The 18,031-nt window shown below is 50.0% G+C and overlaps 1 protein-coding gene and 1 pseudogene across 1 annotated transcript; both read right to left on the bottom strand.

Annotated features, from left to right (window-relative positions):
* Window positions 1-2,082: 2,082 nt before the first annotated feature.
* LOC119360988 lies at window positions 2,083-6,309 on the bottom strand (annotated as a pseudogene).
* A 9,551-nt stretch (window positions 6,310-15,860) lies between these two features.
* Window positions 15,861-16,379, bottom strand: LOC119266123. The gene has a single exon (XM_037547758.1). The coding sequence runs from the start codon at window positions 16,377-16,379 to the stop codon at window positions 15,861-15,863; it is 519 nt and encodes a 172-aa protein (XP_037403655.1).
* Between the last annotated feature and the right edge of the window lie 1,652 nt (window positions 16,380-18,031).

The following is an 18,031-nucleotide window of genomic DNA, read 5'->3' as shown; positions in this document are numbered from 1 at the left end:
AGCCGGACACGGGACGAAGTCTTCAATCTTGTATCTTAATAGTCCAATAGTCCGACCAAAGAACATAGTCCGGCTGTCCGAGGACCCCCTAATCTAGGACTCCTTCAGTAGCCCGTGAACCAGGCTTCAATGACGATGAGTCCGACGCGCAGATTATCTTCGGCATTGCAAGGCGGGTTCCTTCTCTGAATACTCCATAGAAGATTTTGAACACAAGGATCGTGTCTGGCTCTGCAAAACAAATTCCATGTACCACCGTAGAGAGCAAAATATTCCACAAATCTAATCTTCTGACAACTTTTCATAGCATGACATCATGCCGCGGCCCGGTCATTATGAACCGTTTTTCCCAGCCTGCTACTGCACGTATTGCGAGGCAGTTTTATTAGCACGTCTTGTCGAAGCAGAGATCATGTTCCCCTTATCACGGGATTCTCATCAATACGGGTGTGGGTAACCCAACTGTGCTTGTTAGTATGACTCCTCGATTTTAGGCAAGTTCCAAACAGCCACGCGGAGGACGCTCGATATTCACCCTCTTTATAAAGGGGCTAAGACATGTCCTTTTCTTTCCACGCTCACTCCTTCCCTTCTCCTACCTCGAGTCCCAACACCCAAGGTTCAGGCTAAGCGCTTCAGACCTTCAATCATGTCCGGATCCAACCTTCAAGGCCGGTTGATGGCCTCTTCTGTCACAGAGGAGGACATCAAGAAGCTTACACTACTAGGGAAAAGGCTACTAGCAGCGCGGGTAAAATGGCTACTAGTAGCGCGGGTACTCGTGCTACTAGTATCGCGCTACAGCTAAAAGTTAGTAGTAGCGTGGGTCGAACCCGCGCTACTACTAACTTTGTTAGTAGCAGCGAGGGTTCAATCCACGCTACTGCTATTATGAATCACGCTACTACTAATGAAAGAGTAGTAGCGTGTCTATTGTCCCAACGCTACTAGTATCATAAATACTAGTAGCGCGCCATTTTATCCCCACGCCACTACTAACTTTTTAGGAATTAAAAAAAATAAAATCAACCAAATTCATTCTATCACACAGTTGTCGTATCTTCTCCAGTTCCTCATTGTAGCAGCAACTCATGTATAATTTCATTCTATCGCACAATTACATAAGCAACTACGTTCCTCCTTATAGCAGCAACTCATGTATAATTCCATTCTATCGCACAGTTACATAAGCAACTACCTACGTAAGTTGTTATGGCCCGATCCAAAAATTGGACCACTCGTCAATGTACGTTCCTCCTTGTAGCTACGACGAAACACATAGCCTCGAAGAGCCACACCTGACTGACGGCAGCCGCCGCCTTGAGTTGCGACGCAGTCACATCCCTCGCTCTGGCCCTCAGCTCCAACTGGACCGGTCGATGTCGTCCTTGTGCCTCACCACCAGCGGACGAAGGAAGCCATCGTACACGTGCCCCGCTCCCTGCACTCTGAAACCCAAACATCATTAAGATTCGGATTCAGAATTGGCCACATATCGAATCAAGTATATCTGAATGTTGATCATCTCTCGGGCTCAGGGTGTCTGGTCGACTGCTTACCCGTGTGCTAGGGTGATAGAGGTAGAGAACGAGCAGCAGCTTCGCTTCTCTGTACATCGGCAGCCACGACACGGTCCAGTCCACGAACCTCTCGACGACCGTCATTGTTGCTACCAGAACCCTGCAGCATTACAAACAACGGTTCAGAAACTTCAGATTCTTCAGAAGAATGGCACAAAAAAACAACGCGGTACATGTAGATGCCCCTATGCCAACATGTGATTTGCTTGTAAACATCTAAGTCCTGTACGCCAACTCTGACTGTGGTCAGGTATCGATCAGCACTGTATGTGACTCACATGTCAGCATCTATTAGCTAGGAAATATGACTACGGGTCAACCAACAAATAAAATAGGGTACCAACCATACACTCTTCCTGTCAGGTTTTTCTTTTGTTTGCATGGTGCTTGCATTTGGCCTTTTGTATTACGCATGAAAACACTAGAAATGATTTACCATATATAGTCGTGTTACAGAATGCTAATAGATGGCTGGGTGGCTGCATGTAAAGTAGTATCCAACTTACGGTCGTGGCCCATATATCTTGATCTGCCGTACATGGGTGTCCCTCCCATTTAGGTGATTGGCCAACACCGCAATTTGGAGCATAAATGTATGAATACATGTTTCTCTGCACAAATATGCCAAGAAAAAGAATCATGCAACTGTCTGCAACGGCAGTAAAAGTAAGGACTGGGATCCAAACAATATCATTCTTATATTAGTTCTGAAATCCTCACATATTTCTAAAGTGTACTCGTAGGCAAATTATATGTCAAATTGGAAGCTAATGGCATATTACAACACTGAAATGAGTTAGGTGAACATATCAGATATTCTTGCAAAATTGTCAAAGCCTAATGAAAATTCAGCTGCTAGCAAGACAACATTAATAACATAGTAAACCATGAAATTTATGCAAGCAGTGGCCTTCACAGCTAGTGTGCTGAAAATATGAATCATCTAACATGTTGACATGGAGTTTAATTATTACAGGAACTTCAAACATAAATCCATATACAGTAATGTCATCGGATGTCCTGAAATTTCAAAATGCCTAGAGGAAGGAAAATAAAGGCATCCTAGGCCTGACATGATTAAGTTACAAAAATCCATATCGGGGATCAGTGCCAGATAATGATATATGAACCCATCCTACTGGCTTCAAAAGGTCCACCATTTTAATTTCCTGGAAGCATGGTAAATATAGTGGCTCATTATTTCAGATCAAAGACAATATTATCACTGTAAATTTGAGATTTCAAGGATTGGTTCAGTGTTCACCGGACAAGTATGCGCAATGCAGAGGAATTGCAGAAAGAGATCAAGTTTCCCAATCAATATTTCAATAAGGAAATCCTATGATAGTCTTCTTCTTCTTGTTTTTGCCGTAATCCTATGATATGTCAGAATATGATGCGACAATAAGGTAGTGAAATCCATGACTACAACACATCACATCAGAACATGATGTAGCCCCCAGCTCCGGAAACCCGAATGCACAGACCAGACTATTTCTTAGTTTGGTACAAGATCAGGACCAGGATGAGAAATTGAACTGAAAGGGGCAAGCATCAAATGCCAACAACATTTGCAGAGTGCTCTCACCATCAAGCACAAATCATCAAAAGTTATAATTCAGAGATGCGTGCGTGCGTGCTCTCACTGGGCACCTCACTGCTATGTTCAGAAATGAGGTGTTACCTTGAGATTGTGGAAGTCGTCGCCGGCCCGGATGGAGATCTTGCTGGGCGTGTAGCTCTTGTCCAGCTTAAAATCCACGTAGAGCACAACAAGCTGAAACACCCCAGCAACAAACAAATTCAAAAACAGAAAAAGGATCACGCGCCATCCAAACCAAATCGAGCGAGAGTAGCTCGGCGACTCCTAGCGCTCACCTGTAGCTGCACCTTCTTCTGGAACTGGATGTTGACCAGGTGCGGTTGCGCACCGTCCGACCTGACAAAAATAAAATCCACCACCGACGGCTGCTTGGCTCAGCCTGTGATTCTGCGAGACAGAACGAGGAGAGATTTCGACGGGGAGGATGGGTGTGGGGCGCTGACTGCCAGTAGCTGTCGAGGCTGTCGTCACGGATGGAGGCGACGCCGTTGTCGGGCTTGCAGGAGCTGACGCTCCAGGCCGCCGTCTTGGCCATCTCCCGCATGTTGCCCTCCACCGTCAGCTCCGGGCATCCCTTCAGCCGCCCCCCGCCGGCGCCACCAGCGACGCGAGACAGGGAGCGGCGGGCGCGCGGCCGCCGGCGTGGCGCACACGGCGAGGGGCATGGGGGCAGACGGACGGAGGAGAGGAGGTGGAAGGGAGGCCGGCGGCAAGTGGGTTGGGAGAGGAGAGGAGGTTGGTGATAAGGATCGGGCTGCGTGGTTTTTTTTGAGACAGATGGTGGTGGGTGGTGTGGGAAGGTTGGTGGGGTGGGAGGTGGTGGCGGGGTGGACACGCTTAGTAGTAGCGTGGGGGTCTTACCTGCGCTACTACTACTTACTTAGTAGTAGCGCCGGTTTTATACCCCTCGCTACTACTATGGCCTATTCTGGGAGCACTGTTGGAGACCATTTAGTAGCAGCGCGGGTTTATACCCCTCGCTACTACTATCAACTTAGTAGTAGCGCGGTTTTTATACCCCTCGCTACTACTAATTAGCAGTATCGTCCATTTTAAAACTGCGCTACTGATAAACTTCTGTGTATAAGGTTTTTCCTAGTAGTGTTAGGGAGGCTATGTATCTGACCGCCGAAAATCCCCCACAGGCTGCCTGCTCAAGGGCAGGGTATCCCCACTCCTGAACCCAACGAGAGTGTTGTGTTTGTTTCCCACCTCCTTTGAGGGCTAGCCTTCAGTCTTGATCCCTTTGTAAGAGGGATCATGTTATATTATGGGCTAGATTTCCATGATCTAGCTCCAGATTCCATCCTTCACGTATCATCATTTATCGTCGTGTGTGAGGCCTCCATCCGCATTGCCCCACACTTCGGCTTATGGCTCAAGACCTTTAATGTGAAGCCAAAGATGATCGACGGGTGTCACGCGGAGTGCGGAGGCGCTATAATAAGCAAAGGTGCCGACGCCCTATGGCCAAAGGGCTCCTTCCCGGAGGTGTCCAACTTATGGCAACGAGAGTGGTTCTACATCACAGCATCCCGAGGTACAAAGCGGGCGGCCGACCCAGCCTTCCACCCTGGCCCTCCACCCCAACTGGCATCATGGGTCAACAAAGAGCTGGACTGGGGGCCAGTGAATGACGTGCTGACATTGCAAAGCTGCATCCGAGATCTCCTCAAGAGGGATGTCAGTCTCGTCAAAGTAATTCAGGTAATGCTAGTTCATCGGGTCCTGCCATGCCAATGTCGATCTCTCTGTATGTGGGAGTTCAACCCGGAAGGACCGCAAACTATTCAACACTTCTTCGGTGCAACGCTCGAAGGGTTGTATCGTTTATTCTTTGGATCACGAATAAAGTGTCCGGACACCACCGAGGATGCGGGTCTCAACTGCAACCGTCCAGATACCCAAGTAAGGAACTCCGCAATCGAACTTGCTGTATTTTATATTTGTCACAACATTATTCTGAAAAACTACCCTCGGCCAGGACTAGATAAGAAAGGCGGAGAGGATCAGGTGTTCGGCCCCTCTTCCCGAAGGCTCGCCGGATCCTGTACTAACCAGGATGCTGGCTCGCGCACCCTATCAAGTGCCATCAGGAGAAGATGAGGGGAGGAATAGCGAAGCCTAAAGCGGGCTTCATATGTTACACATCCAAACCGGGGGAATTAGTGCCTCCGCGAAGGAGGGAGACCGGGGAGGTGAATCTAAAATCCCCTCCCCCCACGGGAAGAAAAGGGCGGCCCCTGAAGACTTGGAAATAGAGGTTTCCAAACGAGGGAAGAAACCTTTGCCAGGGGCCCTACCCCGGAGGGCGTCCTTACCACACAGCGCCTGCAAGGGGGCTAGCCATCAACCAAGCTATAAGTGAACAAAAGCACTTTGGTAAATATATCCTGCTTTATCTCTGAGAACAATAACCGGGACATATATTTTGCAGTCCGTCTCGTAGCCCTTCCCGACAAAGTTCGTCTTCGGGGGATCTTCTTCCGGAGATGATGGAGAGCGAAACGCCTCCTCCTGCCTCCCCGCCTCATGGGGCGGACGACCCCGAGGTGTCGTCACAGAGGATTTCTCTTGATCCGTGAAGGCCAGAAGGTAACTCTTCGGCCGCCCGAAGTCCGGAGTATTCGGCTCCTAAGGAGAGCAGTAAAAAGAGCCCGGGATTGTCCGGTGCACAATCGGACACATTGATGGGTCTTCTGGAGCAAGCGGCTATCTCAGAGGCGCATCGTACCTTAATGGGTACAGTGGTTGAGAGGATTTCATCCGCCAAAAGCGGGTTGAATGAAGCTTTTACGAGCCTACTAAGAGGCTTCGAGGTACGCAAAGTAATATGTATATTTTTGGCTATAGCGCACACGCTGGGTGTGCTCCGTATAGATAGTAGCCCTTGAGACTCTGGTTGCCGTCTAGAGGCGGCAAACAGAGGATCATACTCCCAGGTAATGATCACGCTGCTTTTATGTACAGGCAGCTGAAGGTCCGGCGGCTGACCGGGCTGTTGACTTTGCCGAATTGAGGCGGCAGCTTGAAGTGGCGGATGCCGAAATCACGCTTGTGAACAATCGGCTTGATGAGGCACAGGGTATGTATATTCTGGTGATCATCAAATATTAAGAGGAGCATTATGCTAGTATCTATAATATGCTTTGACTGTAGATGGAGCTGCCGCCGTGGAGACCCTTCGGGCGGAAATTTCCCGAGCCAAGGAACAAGCCAGGAGGAGTGACGTGGCCGCCCTAAAGGCAGCCGAAGAGTTAAAAGCCGAATAGGCCGCTCATCACCAGAGCGAAGATAAAATAGCCAAGATGGCTGTTGAGCTGAAGGATGCCACCGGCCGATATGAGCTCCTTGAAAAGGAAAGCCAAGCGAAAGCGGCTGACCTAAAGAAGGCCTTGGAAGCAGCCAAGGAAACTTGCTCTGAAATCACCGGCAAGGGAGGAGCTTCGTCAAGCCGAAGATATCATGGCTGGGAAGCCCTTTTTGTTGCGGACGAAATTCAGAGATCCAAAGTATGCCCCTCTGGATCAACTATGGAGTGTTACAGACGCATACTTGGACCTAGCAAAGATTGCTGCTGATGTGACTGCGTATTTCAAGGATCAGAAAGATCATGAGGTGGAAAGGTTGTTCTGGTCGTAGTTCAGTGCTCCAAAGCATCTGCTGCTGTTAAATGAACAAATGGCTGAGTGGGTCGAGCTCCATAGGTTGTCCGGGCTTGCCATGAGGTCTGTCGTGGATCATCTTTGGCCGAAGGAACCTTGTCCGGATAGTTATTTTGGTTTAGTGCAACTATTTCTTCGTGCTGTGCCGCATATCGATGCTGTAAAGAGGTCGGCATGCATAGAGAGTGCGTGGATGGCTCTTGCCCGTGTTAAGACATACTGGGCAGGGATGGAGGCCACCACTATTACAACCAGGGGTCCGACCAGAGGCCAGGACTCGCCCGAGCACTATTTTGAAGAAGTCCTAGAAGGCGCCCGTTTAATAGAGGCTCAGTGCTCGAAGAGTACCATGTTCGAGTGACATGTATCTTGATTGTAAAAACAATGCTATTTTGATTATAAAGGCTGTGTTTATACTTTTGCCCGAAAGTATTATAGTGCCTCCTGTGCGGCCGTTTATGTATGTATGTATATAACCTAAAAGTTTGCAGTCGTTGGCTTCAGCCCCCACGCATGTAATGCGGGGGTGTTCGGTAAAGCACGTAATCACACTTGATCCAACGTCTTCATCCATTACGGAGGTGATAGTGCGGCGAACAAGGCAACCAGACTATATAGCTTTAACACTTTCACTTAGCCATAGGAGTTTGATGGTGGGGCTACTATATAGCCCCCAGTACTTCCGCGTTCATCCGAATACGATGCGCGTACGTACATGACTGGGAAACCGGTCCTTCGTTAATGCATAGGAATCATGAAGATCCCGCTGAGTCATCGAGTTGTTAACCAGTCTCGCGCTTTATCATGACAGTCAGTTTTCGGCTTTCTCTACTGAGGTGCTCATCCAGATGAACCAGGGCACAATCGCAGTAGTTCTCCCGGTGCCACCTCAGCCGATAGAGCAGAACGTAAGGTAGCAAAACATGGGAGCCGGGCAAACCAAACTATTGACCAAAGACATGATCCGGAGCTGATGCATATAAGGCCAAACTCGCGACGCCGAACACTCCCTAAGGTATTCAGACTTTACAACATATACTGGGCTGAGTAACGCACTCAAAAATGAGCCCTGAATCTCTAGGTACATGCATTAATCTGGCGTGACGAAATGCCAATAACGCCAGTGTTCCTCTCGGTTGTGTTAAGTGACCGGAGGGTGTGAAGGAATAAGAGACATTAAAAAAGGTTTACACAGGGTCTTAATCTAAAAAGAAACCTTTGAGTGGGGCCTTGCTGAACGTCTGCGCCTTTGTCTCCGTTGTGCCGTATCCTGGAAGGGTGCAGCACGATGATCATGTGTAAAAAAGAAAAACCCAGGTGAAAGACTTCGTGCAAAAAGTTGGTTATTCTTAATAAACCATGATAATTCAATCTATTGTATATTAGTAGGGTTGAGCCGAACTATGGACCCTTTTACATGCGGGCAACCCCTAGCACCACGTTTGGGGGCATATCCGTCGACCAGGCTCAGGTTCATCTGGGCTGCTACAACTAGTGGTGCGCCAGACACGTCTAGCCATGTCCGTGGTCTTTACGACCGATCATTTGTTCGGATTGGGGAGGCCATTCAGTGGTTCGGCTGCTAGAGCCGCCACAAATTCTTCTGCACGTAGGGAACGCTCTGTATTTTCGCTGACTGTGATGACGCCATGTGGACCGGGCATCTTGAGTTTAAGATAAGCGTAATGTGGTACCACATTGAAACGAGCGAAGGTCGTTCTTCCGAGTAGTGCATGACAGCCGCTTCGGAATGGAGCGATGTCGAAGATTAATTCTTCGCTTCGGAACTTGTCGGGAGAACCCAATACAACCTCTAATGTTAGAGAGCCCGTACAGCGGGCCTCTACGCCTGGTATTACTCCTTTAAAGGTAGTACTGCTTTGGCTGATTCTTGACGGGTCTATTCCCATCTTGCGGACAGTGTCCTGATATATCAGATTAAGACTACTTCCGCCGTCCATAAGGACTCGGGTGACATGGTATCCGTTAATTATTGGGTCGAGCACCAAGGCAGCCGATCCTCCGTACCGGATACTAGTCAGATGATCCTTGCGATCGAAAGTGATCGGGCATGCCGACCATGGGTTGAATTTGGGGGTAACTGGTTCTACAGCGTATACATCTCGGAGTGCGCGTTTGCGCCTCCTCTTCGGTATGTGGGTTGTGTAAATCATGTTCATTGTTTTGACCTCTGGTGGAAATTTTTTCTGTCCCCCAGTGTTCGGCTGGCAAGGCTTGCCCTCTTCTTCGCTTGGCGTCTCCCTCCCCTTGTGTTCGGCGTTTAGCTTGCCGGCCAGCTTGAAGATCCAGCATTCTCTGGTGGTGTGATTTGCAGGTTTCTCGGGGGTGCCATGGATCTGACATAATCTGTCTAGAATTTTGTTAGGCTAGACGGTCCATCTCTGCTGCCTTTAAATGGCTTTTTCCGTTGACTGGGTCGAGAGCCCCTGAATCCGGCAGTTACCGTTGTGTTGTCTGGGTTGTCTTCATTGTTTCTACGTTTGTTTTTATTGTATCGTGGCTTCCCATTGCCATCCCTGATTTCGGATGTGCCTGGGTCGCTGGTGCCGCTACGGGCTAACCAGCTGTCCTCGCCCGCGCAGAAGCGAGTCATAAGACTTGTTAGGGCCGCCATGGTCCTCGGTTTTTCCTGGCCGAGGTGTCTGGCGAGCCATTCGTCCCGGACACTGTGCTTGAAAGCCGCTAAGGCTTCGTCATCCGGGCAGTCGACGATTTGATTCTTCTTGGTGAGAAATATGTTCCAAAGCTTACGGGCTGACTCTCTGGGTTGTTGGATTATGTGACTTAGATCGTCTGCATCCGGAGGTCGGACATAGGTCCCGTGAAAATTAGCCCTGAAAGCGTCCTCAAGTTCCTCCCAACTTCCGATTGAGTTTTTGGGGAGGCTTTTCAACCAGTGCCGAGCTGGTCCTTTCAACTTGAGGGGTAAGTATTTGATGGCATGGAGATCATATTTGCGAGCCATGTGTATGTGAAGGATAAAGTCCTCAATCCAGACCCCAGGGTCTGTCGTTCCGTCGTATGCCTCTATGTTCACGGGTTTAAATCCCTCTGGAAATTCATGATCCAGCACCTCATCGGTGAAGCACAGGGGGTGTGCAGCACCCCTGTATTTGGATGTGTCATGGCATGCTTCCGACGGTTGTAGTGTTCGGTGTTGATTCTGAGCTGGTATTCAGTCAATATAATCGTTTTGGTAGCCGTGATCCTGTGCTAGAGCACGCTTCCTGGATCCATAGATGGACCTGGCCATACCGGATTTTTTGTCCAGGTGCTCACGTAAATCGTGTGCTGACTTTTGTGCAGCGTCATTAGCCGCCTTGTCCCGGCCATGGGGTGGTCGGTCCGCAGATCGGCCGTATTATTTTTCTGCGGAATGGTCTCTACAGCCTCGTCCTCGAATTCGGGCAGCAGCTTGCGCTTTGGGTAGCTCTTTGTGTGGCGATCGCCACCATATTTTTCCTCAGTGTCGAGCACTTTGTTCCATCTGCGGTTGAGCATATCCTGCGTGGCCTTAAGCCTTTGCTTCTGCTTCTTCAAGCTCCTCGCGGTGGCGATAAGCCTTTTGTGGAGGTTCTCTTGTTCCAGGTGCCTTTCCGGGATGATGAATGCATCATCGTCCGGACTGTTCTCCTCTTCGGAGACAGATTTATGAGTTTTATCTCCACCATGACTATGATCGGACAACGGCCCCGGACTATGTTCGCCGTCCCCTGGCTCATCCTGCTCCATCGCTGGGTCCATGGGGTCGTCGCTTCCTTTGGAGTCGACTGGGGTATTATTCTTTCTTGCGCTGTTATCGCTGTTTTTACTGTGGCGGGATTTAGAGCGGCGCCGATGTCGTCGTTTTGGTTGCTTCTCAAGGGGATTATCCTCCGTTGCATTCTTCCATTCCTCGTCGTTGTTTTCCTTGGGTGTATCCACCATGTATATATCATATGATGAGGTGGCTGTCCAATGCCCTTTAGGTGGTGGTTCCCGTTCTTCTCCGGCATCGTCGTCCATACCGTCGATGTCTTCAGAGTCAAAACAAGCGTGTCGGTTAAGTCATCGACAGTGGCTATTAAGTGGGTGGTGGGTGGGGAACGAGTTTCTTCATCGTCCGCTTCCCACTCAAGCCGGACATAGTTCAGCCAAGAGTCTCCTGACAGGGAGAGAGATTTTAGTGAATTTAGCATGTTGCCCAAGGGTGAGTGGTGAAAGATATCAGAGGAGGAAAACTCCACGATCGGTGCCCAATCAGATTCGATAGGCATGGATGCGCGTGGTTCGGAACCTATGGCCGGAGACGAGTCTGAGGGTCCGATGACACAGATCTCTTAGGAGGTGAAGTCTGTGTTCGGCTCTAGCACCGATGAGAGTGTGGCCTCCGTGGCGGGGTCTATCCGCCCATCCTCGGATGGCGCGATCTGCCCCGGATCTAAGGCCAGGGCAGCTGCAGGTGCGTTCTCCTGAACACCGTCTGATGGCAGATCTAAGTCATGCGTATCGTGACTGTACAGCGCACCTGTCATGGGCTCGGATCCGTCGAAAGTCAAGTCTCCACGGATGTCGGTAGTATAGTTCAAGCTTCCAAACCTGACCTGATGGCCAGGTCCTTAGCTATCAATCTTCTCTAGATGGCCAAGCGAGTTGGCCCGCAGTACGAAGCCGCCGAACACGAAGATCTGTCCGGGGAGGAAAACCTCATCCTGGATCACATCGTTGCAGATGATTAAAGGAGCCATCAAGCCTTATCGTGACGACACAATGGAACTCTCAATGAAAGCACCAATGTCTGTGTCAAAACCGGCGGACCTCGGGTAGGGGGTCCCGAACTGTGTGTCTAAGGCTAATGGTAACAGGAGGCGGGGGACACAATGTTTACCCAGGCTCGGGCCCTCTCGATGGAGGTAATACCCTACTTCCTGCTTGATTGATCTTGATGATATGAGTATTACAAGAGTTGATCTACCACGAGATCGTAGAGGCTAAACCCTAGAAGCTAGCCTATGATTATGATTGTTGTTGTCCTACACACTAAACCCTCCGGTTTATATAGACACCAGAGGGGGCTAGGGTTACACAGAGTCGGTTACAGATAAGGAGATCTACATATTCGAATTGCCAAGCTTATCTTCCATGCAAAGGAGAGTCCCACCCGGACACAGGACGAAGTCTTCAATCTTGTATCTTCATAGTCCAACAGTCCGGCTGTCCGAGGACCTCCTAATCCAGGACTCCCTTAGCAGTAGTCTTAACCTGATATATCAGGACACTGTCCGCAAGATGGGGATAGACCCGTCAAGAATCATCCAAAACAATACTACCTTCAAAGGAGTAATACCATGCGTAGAGGCCCGCTCCACGGGCTCTTTAACATTTGAGGTTGTATTCGGTTCTCCCGACAACTTTCGAAGCGAAGAACTAATCTTCGACATTGCTCCATTCCGAAGCGGCTATCACGTACTACTAGGAAGAACAACCTTCGCTCATTTCAATGCAGTCCCGCATTATGCTTATCTCAAACTCAAGATGCCTGGTCCACGTGGCGTTATCATAGTCATTTGAAACATATAGCATTCCCTTCATACGGAAGAATATGTGGCGGCTCTAGCAGCCGAATCACGGAATGGCCTTTCCAACCAAAGCAACTCATCGGTCTCCGAGACCACGAACACGGCTAGACGAGTTCGTGCACACCTAGTTGTAGCATCTCAGACAAACCTGAGCTTGTTTAACGGCTATGCCCCCATATGTGGTGCAGGGGGCTGCCCGCATGTAAAAGGTCCATAGTTCGGCTTGACCCTATTTACATGCAAGAGATTGAATTTTCACGGCTGATTAAGATAAACCGACTTTACGCACGGTCACACCAGATTCTTTCACCTAGGTTTTTCCTTTTTTTACAGATGACCATCGTGCTATACCCTTCAAAGATACGGCACAACGGAGACAAAGGCGCAGACGTGCAGCAGGGCCCCGTTCAAAGGTTTCTTTTTAGATTAAGACCCTGTGTAAACCTTTTTATTGTCTTGTTGTCTCACACCCTCCTGGCACTTAGAATGACCAAGAGGGATACCGGTGTTATTGGCGAGTGTATGATTCACCGTTCTAAAATAGACGTCACAGAGGCAACAACCAGTGTGTTTTTCGAGATCTATGTTCTCACCACGGCGCTCTTTCGTCACGCCGGATTGATGCACCTACCTTGAAATTCAGGGCTCATTATCGAGGGTTGTATTCAGCCCAGTATATGTTGTAAAGTCCGAATACCTTCGAGAGTGTTCGGCGTCGCGAGTTTGGCCTTATATGCATCAGCTCCGAATCATTTCTTTGGTCAATAGTTGGGTTTGCCCGACTCCCGTGTTTTGCTACCTTACGTTCCGCTCTATCGGCTAAGGTGGCACAGGGAGAACTACTATGATTGTGCCCTGGTTCATCCGGATGAGCACCTTAGTAGAGAAAGCCGAAAACTGACTGTCATGATAAAGCGAGAGACTGGTCAACCACTCGATGACTCAGCGGAATCTTCGCGATTCCTCCGCATTAATGAAGGACCGGTTTTTCTGGTCACGTATGTAAATGCACCGTATTCAGATAAATGCGGACATACCAGGGGCTATATAGTAGCCCCACCGTCAAACTCCTATGGCTAGGTGAAAGTGTTAAAGCTATATAGTCTGATTGCCTCGTTCGCCGCGCTACCACCTCCTTAACGGACCAAAACATTGGATCAAGTGTGATTACGTGCTTTTACCAAACACCCCCGCGTTATACGCGAGGGGGCTGAAGCCGATGACTGCAAACTTTAAGATTATATACATATATACATAAATGGCTGCACAGGAGGCACTACAACACCTTACGGGCAAAGGTATAAATATAGCCTTTATTATCAAAAGCATTGTTTTTTACAATCAAGATACATGTCATTTGAACATGATATTCTTTGAGCACTGAGCCTTTATTAAACGGGCACCTTCTAAGACTTCTTCAAAATAGTGCTCTGATAACCCACAAGTGTAGGGGATTGCAACAGCTTGCGAGGGTAGAGTATTCTAACCCAAATTTATTGATTCGACAGAAGGGGAGCCAAAAGATATTCTTAAGTATTAGCAGTTGAGTTGTCAATTCAACCACACCTGGATAACTTAGTATCTTCAGCAAAGTATTTAGTAGCAAAGTAGTCTATACCTATACTAATTACAGACTTGCAAGAAATTCTTCCGTTAATCAGTAATTAAGAACCGTTAATCTGGTGGGACCGAGTTATAACGGCTCAGATTGTAATTAATGAGAAGAAAAGGAAAATAGCCTTCCATCAGCTGGGTCTGAGTCAATGGCCTAGATCGTAGAGTATCCTAACCATATACGCGATGAGAGGCAACCATAATAATGACCAACGGAATCATCCTCGTTAGATCTGTTCGTCAAGAGCCAAGAGGCGCAGAAGAAGGATACGAAGAACTGCCTCCTCCAGCGCCCCATCCTGTTCGTGGAGGCCTCAAGCCCTCGATCTATTTGTCAAGAGCCAACAACCACAGAAGATGGGAATGGAGAACTGCCTCCTCCAGCACGTCGTCCTGTTCACCCTCGACCCGTTTATCAAGAGCAAAGAGGCCCAGAAGAACGCCCCATATATGGATCTTCCTCAGGTACGATTCAATCATTTGTAGCCGCCACCGCCAAGAATAACCTCACAGCCAACATGTCTACGCAGTTAATTACTTTTTAGGTCTGGGGTCTCAACTCTCAATTCGTTTGGGGATTTTGCAGATGATACAGAAGATAAGCTAATATATATACGTACGTAGCTATACCTCTGTAAACTTGCACGGAACTGTGAGAAGGCAATAAAGAAAAAACAGGCTCGACACGAGCATGTGTGGCTATCCAATCTTCTCAGTGTGCGAACTTTGTCTATTAGCTAGAATTGATCAAGCTGATTGTTAGGCTAGCTAGCTTAGCAACGTTTTGGCCATCAGCAAGATCAATCAGCCTTTCTGTAGGCTGTTGTGTGTACGTGACCAGGTAATTGGAGGCTAGCTTCCTGTCGTACTGTGCAGTCTCGGCGTAAAAGTATTTCATCGGAAGCTCATCGGCAGAGCGGGTACGTGTCGGCGTTCATCATCGTTGTCGCCGAAAAGTACTCGGTGTCGGGATTGGGCCAACAGCTTCTCACCAATACCTTTCTTCTCTGACCTTTTAATCTCTTCATGTTTAAATTTCCAACCCGTGCAAACTGCAATACAACATAGAGATTGTTGGCGTGGCACAGGAGTAGGTTTACTAACGCCACTTTTAAGTAGAATCACGCCGTCCGCTCTTGCTGCGGAAGCTGCCAGGCGGAGAAAATGGAGTAGGTGCCATTCTACGTTTGTTAAATCCTCTCACAAACACAGAATCGGCTTGGTCCGATTCCTATTGTTTGATCAAGCAAACAGCAATTTCGTACATGTTGGAACCGCCAGTCCCTCGCTGCACTCCTCCTCGCCCTCTCTGGCGCCGTAGCTCACACCGAAGAAGAAGAAGTTCAGAGGAAGGAGATGGACACAGTGACAGGGTGGATTTTCCGGCGCACGAACGCCACTTCCTGAGCACAAACTCAGCTCACACCACGCCATTACTGAGATCACCCCCGCGAGCTTTATACCCGGGCAAAGTTGGGCAATGACCCACTCACACCTGCCCACTCGCGCGCTCCAATCGGCCCACTCTGCACCCCCCGCAGCGCGCTCCGCGCGCGCGCCCTGCGCCGAGCCCTCAACGATCACACGCTCCCGCTGCGCTCGGATCACGCACTGATCTAGTCTACACACACACCCGTGCGGTGTTCACTTGCACGGTCATGCCCATGCACCACACGCACACCTACACGCACGCACACACCCGAGTCGCCGCGAACCCGACGCGCCCTGCACACCTGACATGCGCCCATACACGCGCCCGGAGTGTCGAACTCGTTCACCGCGGCTTATTGCACCCAACACTCGCGCCCTAAGCCGCGGTTCAGAGTAGCCCGCCGTTCTCGACGTCGCCGTCGACCAGCAGAGCACGCTCCGGTGCCGGCGCCTTCTTCCACTGCGGGCACTCGCGCTTGAAGTGCCCGCGTTCACCGCACTTGTAGCACCTGCCTCGTCTGTTGCCGCCGAAGCCCGTCGCCTCGCTGCGCGCCCCTTCGTCGTCGTCCTCTCCGCGGGCACCGCCTCGACGCCGCTCGCGCGCCCGCCACTGAGATGCAGTGTACATGAGCTGCTCGCCATCCGCCCGCTCGCCGCCTGCCTGCCCACGACGCCGCAGACGCTCGTTGAAAGCTTTCAGTCGCCCTAGTGCGTCCTCGAACGCCATGGCGTCGACATCACAGAACTGCTCGATCCCGGCCACTGCCGGGTACAGGCGGTTCGGCACCGAGTCGAGCAGCTTCTTGACGAGAGCGGCGTCCTCCAGGGTCGAGCCCAACGCCGCGTAGTGCGCCGCCATCCCTCCGAGCCTGCCGGCGAAGTCGTCCAGCGTCTCGGCGTCCGCCATGCGCAGGAGCTCGAACTCCCCGCGCAGGGTCCCCAGCCGCGCCGCCCGCACACGGTCCGCGCCAATGAATCGTGCCTTCAGGGCAGCCCACACCTCCGCGGCGGTCTTCTTCGCCACCACCTGCAGCAGGAGGTTCTCCGCGAGCGCGCCGAGCAGGTATGCCCTCGACGGCTTGTCCTTCTTGGCAATCACGGCCGCCGCCGTGTCCTCCGGCATGACCACCGCCTCCCACAGCCCGGCCGCGTCGAGGTTTGCCTCCATCTTGTCGCCCACGCAGTGTAGTTCTCGCTGGTGAGTTGCGGCACCGCCTATGGCAGCGATCCGCTCGTTCCGCCGGCGTACGGCACGATGGACATCGCCGGCGCGCCCTGACCAGACCGTGGCTCTGATGCCAACTGTTGGAACCACCAGTCCCTCGCTGTACTCCTCCTCGCCCTCTCTGTCGCCGTAGCTCACACCGAAGAAGAAGAAGTTCAGAGGAAGGAGATGGACACGGTGACACGGTGGATTTTCCGGTGCACGAACGCCACTTCCTGAGCACAAACTCAGCTCACACCACGCCATTACAGAGATCACCCCCGCGAGCTTTATACCTGGGCAAAGTTGGGCAACGACCCACTCGCGCGCTCCGATCGGCCCGCTCTGCACGCCCCGCAGCGCGCTCCGCGCGCGCGCCCTGCGCCGAGCCCTCAACGATCACGCGCTCCCGCTGCGCTCGGATCACGCACTGACCTAGTCTACACACACACACCCGTGCGGTGTTCACTTGCACGGTCACGCCCATGCACCACACGCACACCTACACGCACGCACACACCCGAGTCGCCGCGGACCTGACGCGCCCTGCACACCTAACACGCGCCCATACACGCGCCCGGAGTGTCGAACTCGTTCACTGCGGCTTATTGCACCCAACACTACATGTGTATCTATGAGAACTCTGCTCTGTACATCAGAGACAAACCACTCACTTATTATAGGAGGCATTATTTACAGATGTTTTGTTATGTTAACCTATATTAGATAGCCGAATTTGTTGATATTTTTACTGTACAGAAACAAAATATTGTGTGCTACTTTAAATATGTGCTATAGACCCAAAGTGGTCGGACCCTTCCCTGGACCCTGCGCAAGCGGGAGCTACATGCACCAGGTTGCCCTTTTTTTTACTTTAAATATATGCTAAACTTTTGATTATCTGTGCAGTATTATTGAATCATGTTGTCTTTGGCAATACATTACGAGAATCTAAGCTATGAGCTCCATATATTTTTAAGTTACAGTATTGCTGATGTACAACAAAGGGGTTGAATTCATGCAAAGCAGACAATTCATATGAATTTTTCCTGCTATTCTAACTATGGGTCAGAGTGAGTTTCTTCTTTCTGAATCGCAATGTTATTTTCCCTTCTCTTTGACATTTTTGTGTCAGGCATATTGGGTTGGGTGGTATTTATATATATCCTGAATCAGTTAAGTTCAATTCATTTCCAAACCTGCTGATTTGCTAATGGAATTTTATGTTTATTCTCATCGACACTAAAAATACTTGCATCACATATCAGACTAAGGTTATATCAGTTGTATTGCTCTACTGGTATCCTATGCAAATTCTGCACTCTTTGTTGCTGCTAACTGTGGTCACTGCCTAC

The sequence above is a fragment of the Triticum dicoccoides genome, chromosome 2B (assembly GCF_002162155.2).
Source record: "Triticum dicoccoides isolate Atlit2015 ecotype Zavitan chromosome 2B, WEW_v2.0, whole genome shotgun sequence".
Taxonomy (NCBI): Eukaryota; Viridiplantae; Streptophyta; class Magnoliopsida; order Poales; family Poaceae; genus Triticum; species Triticum dicoccoides.
Note: the sequence above shows the minus strand (reverse complement) of the source record. Positions and strands in the feature narration are given on the sequence as shown.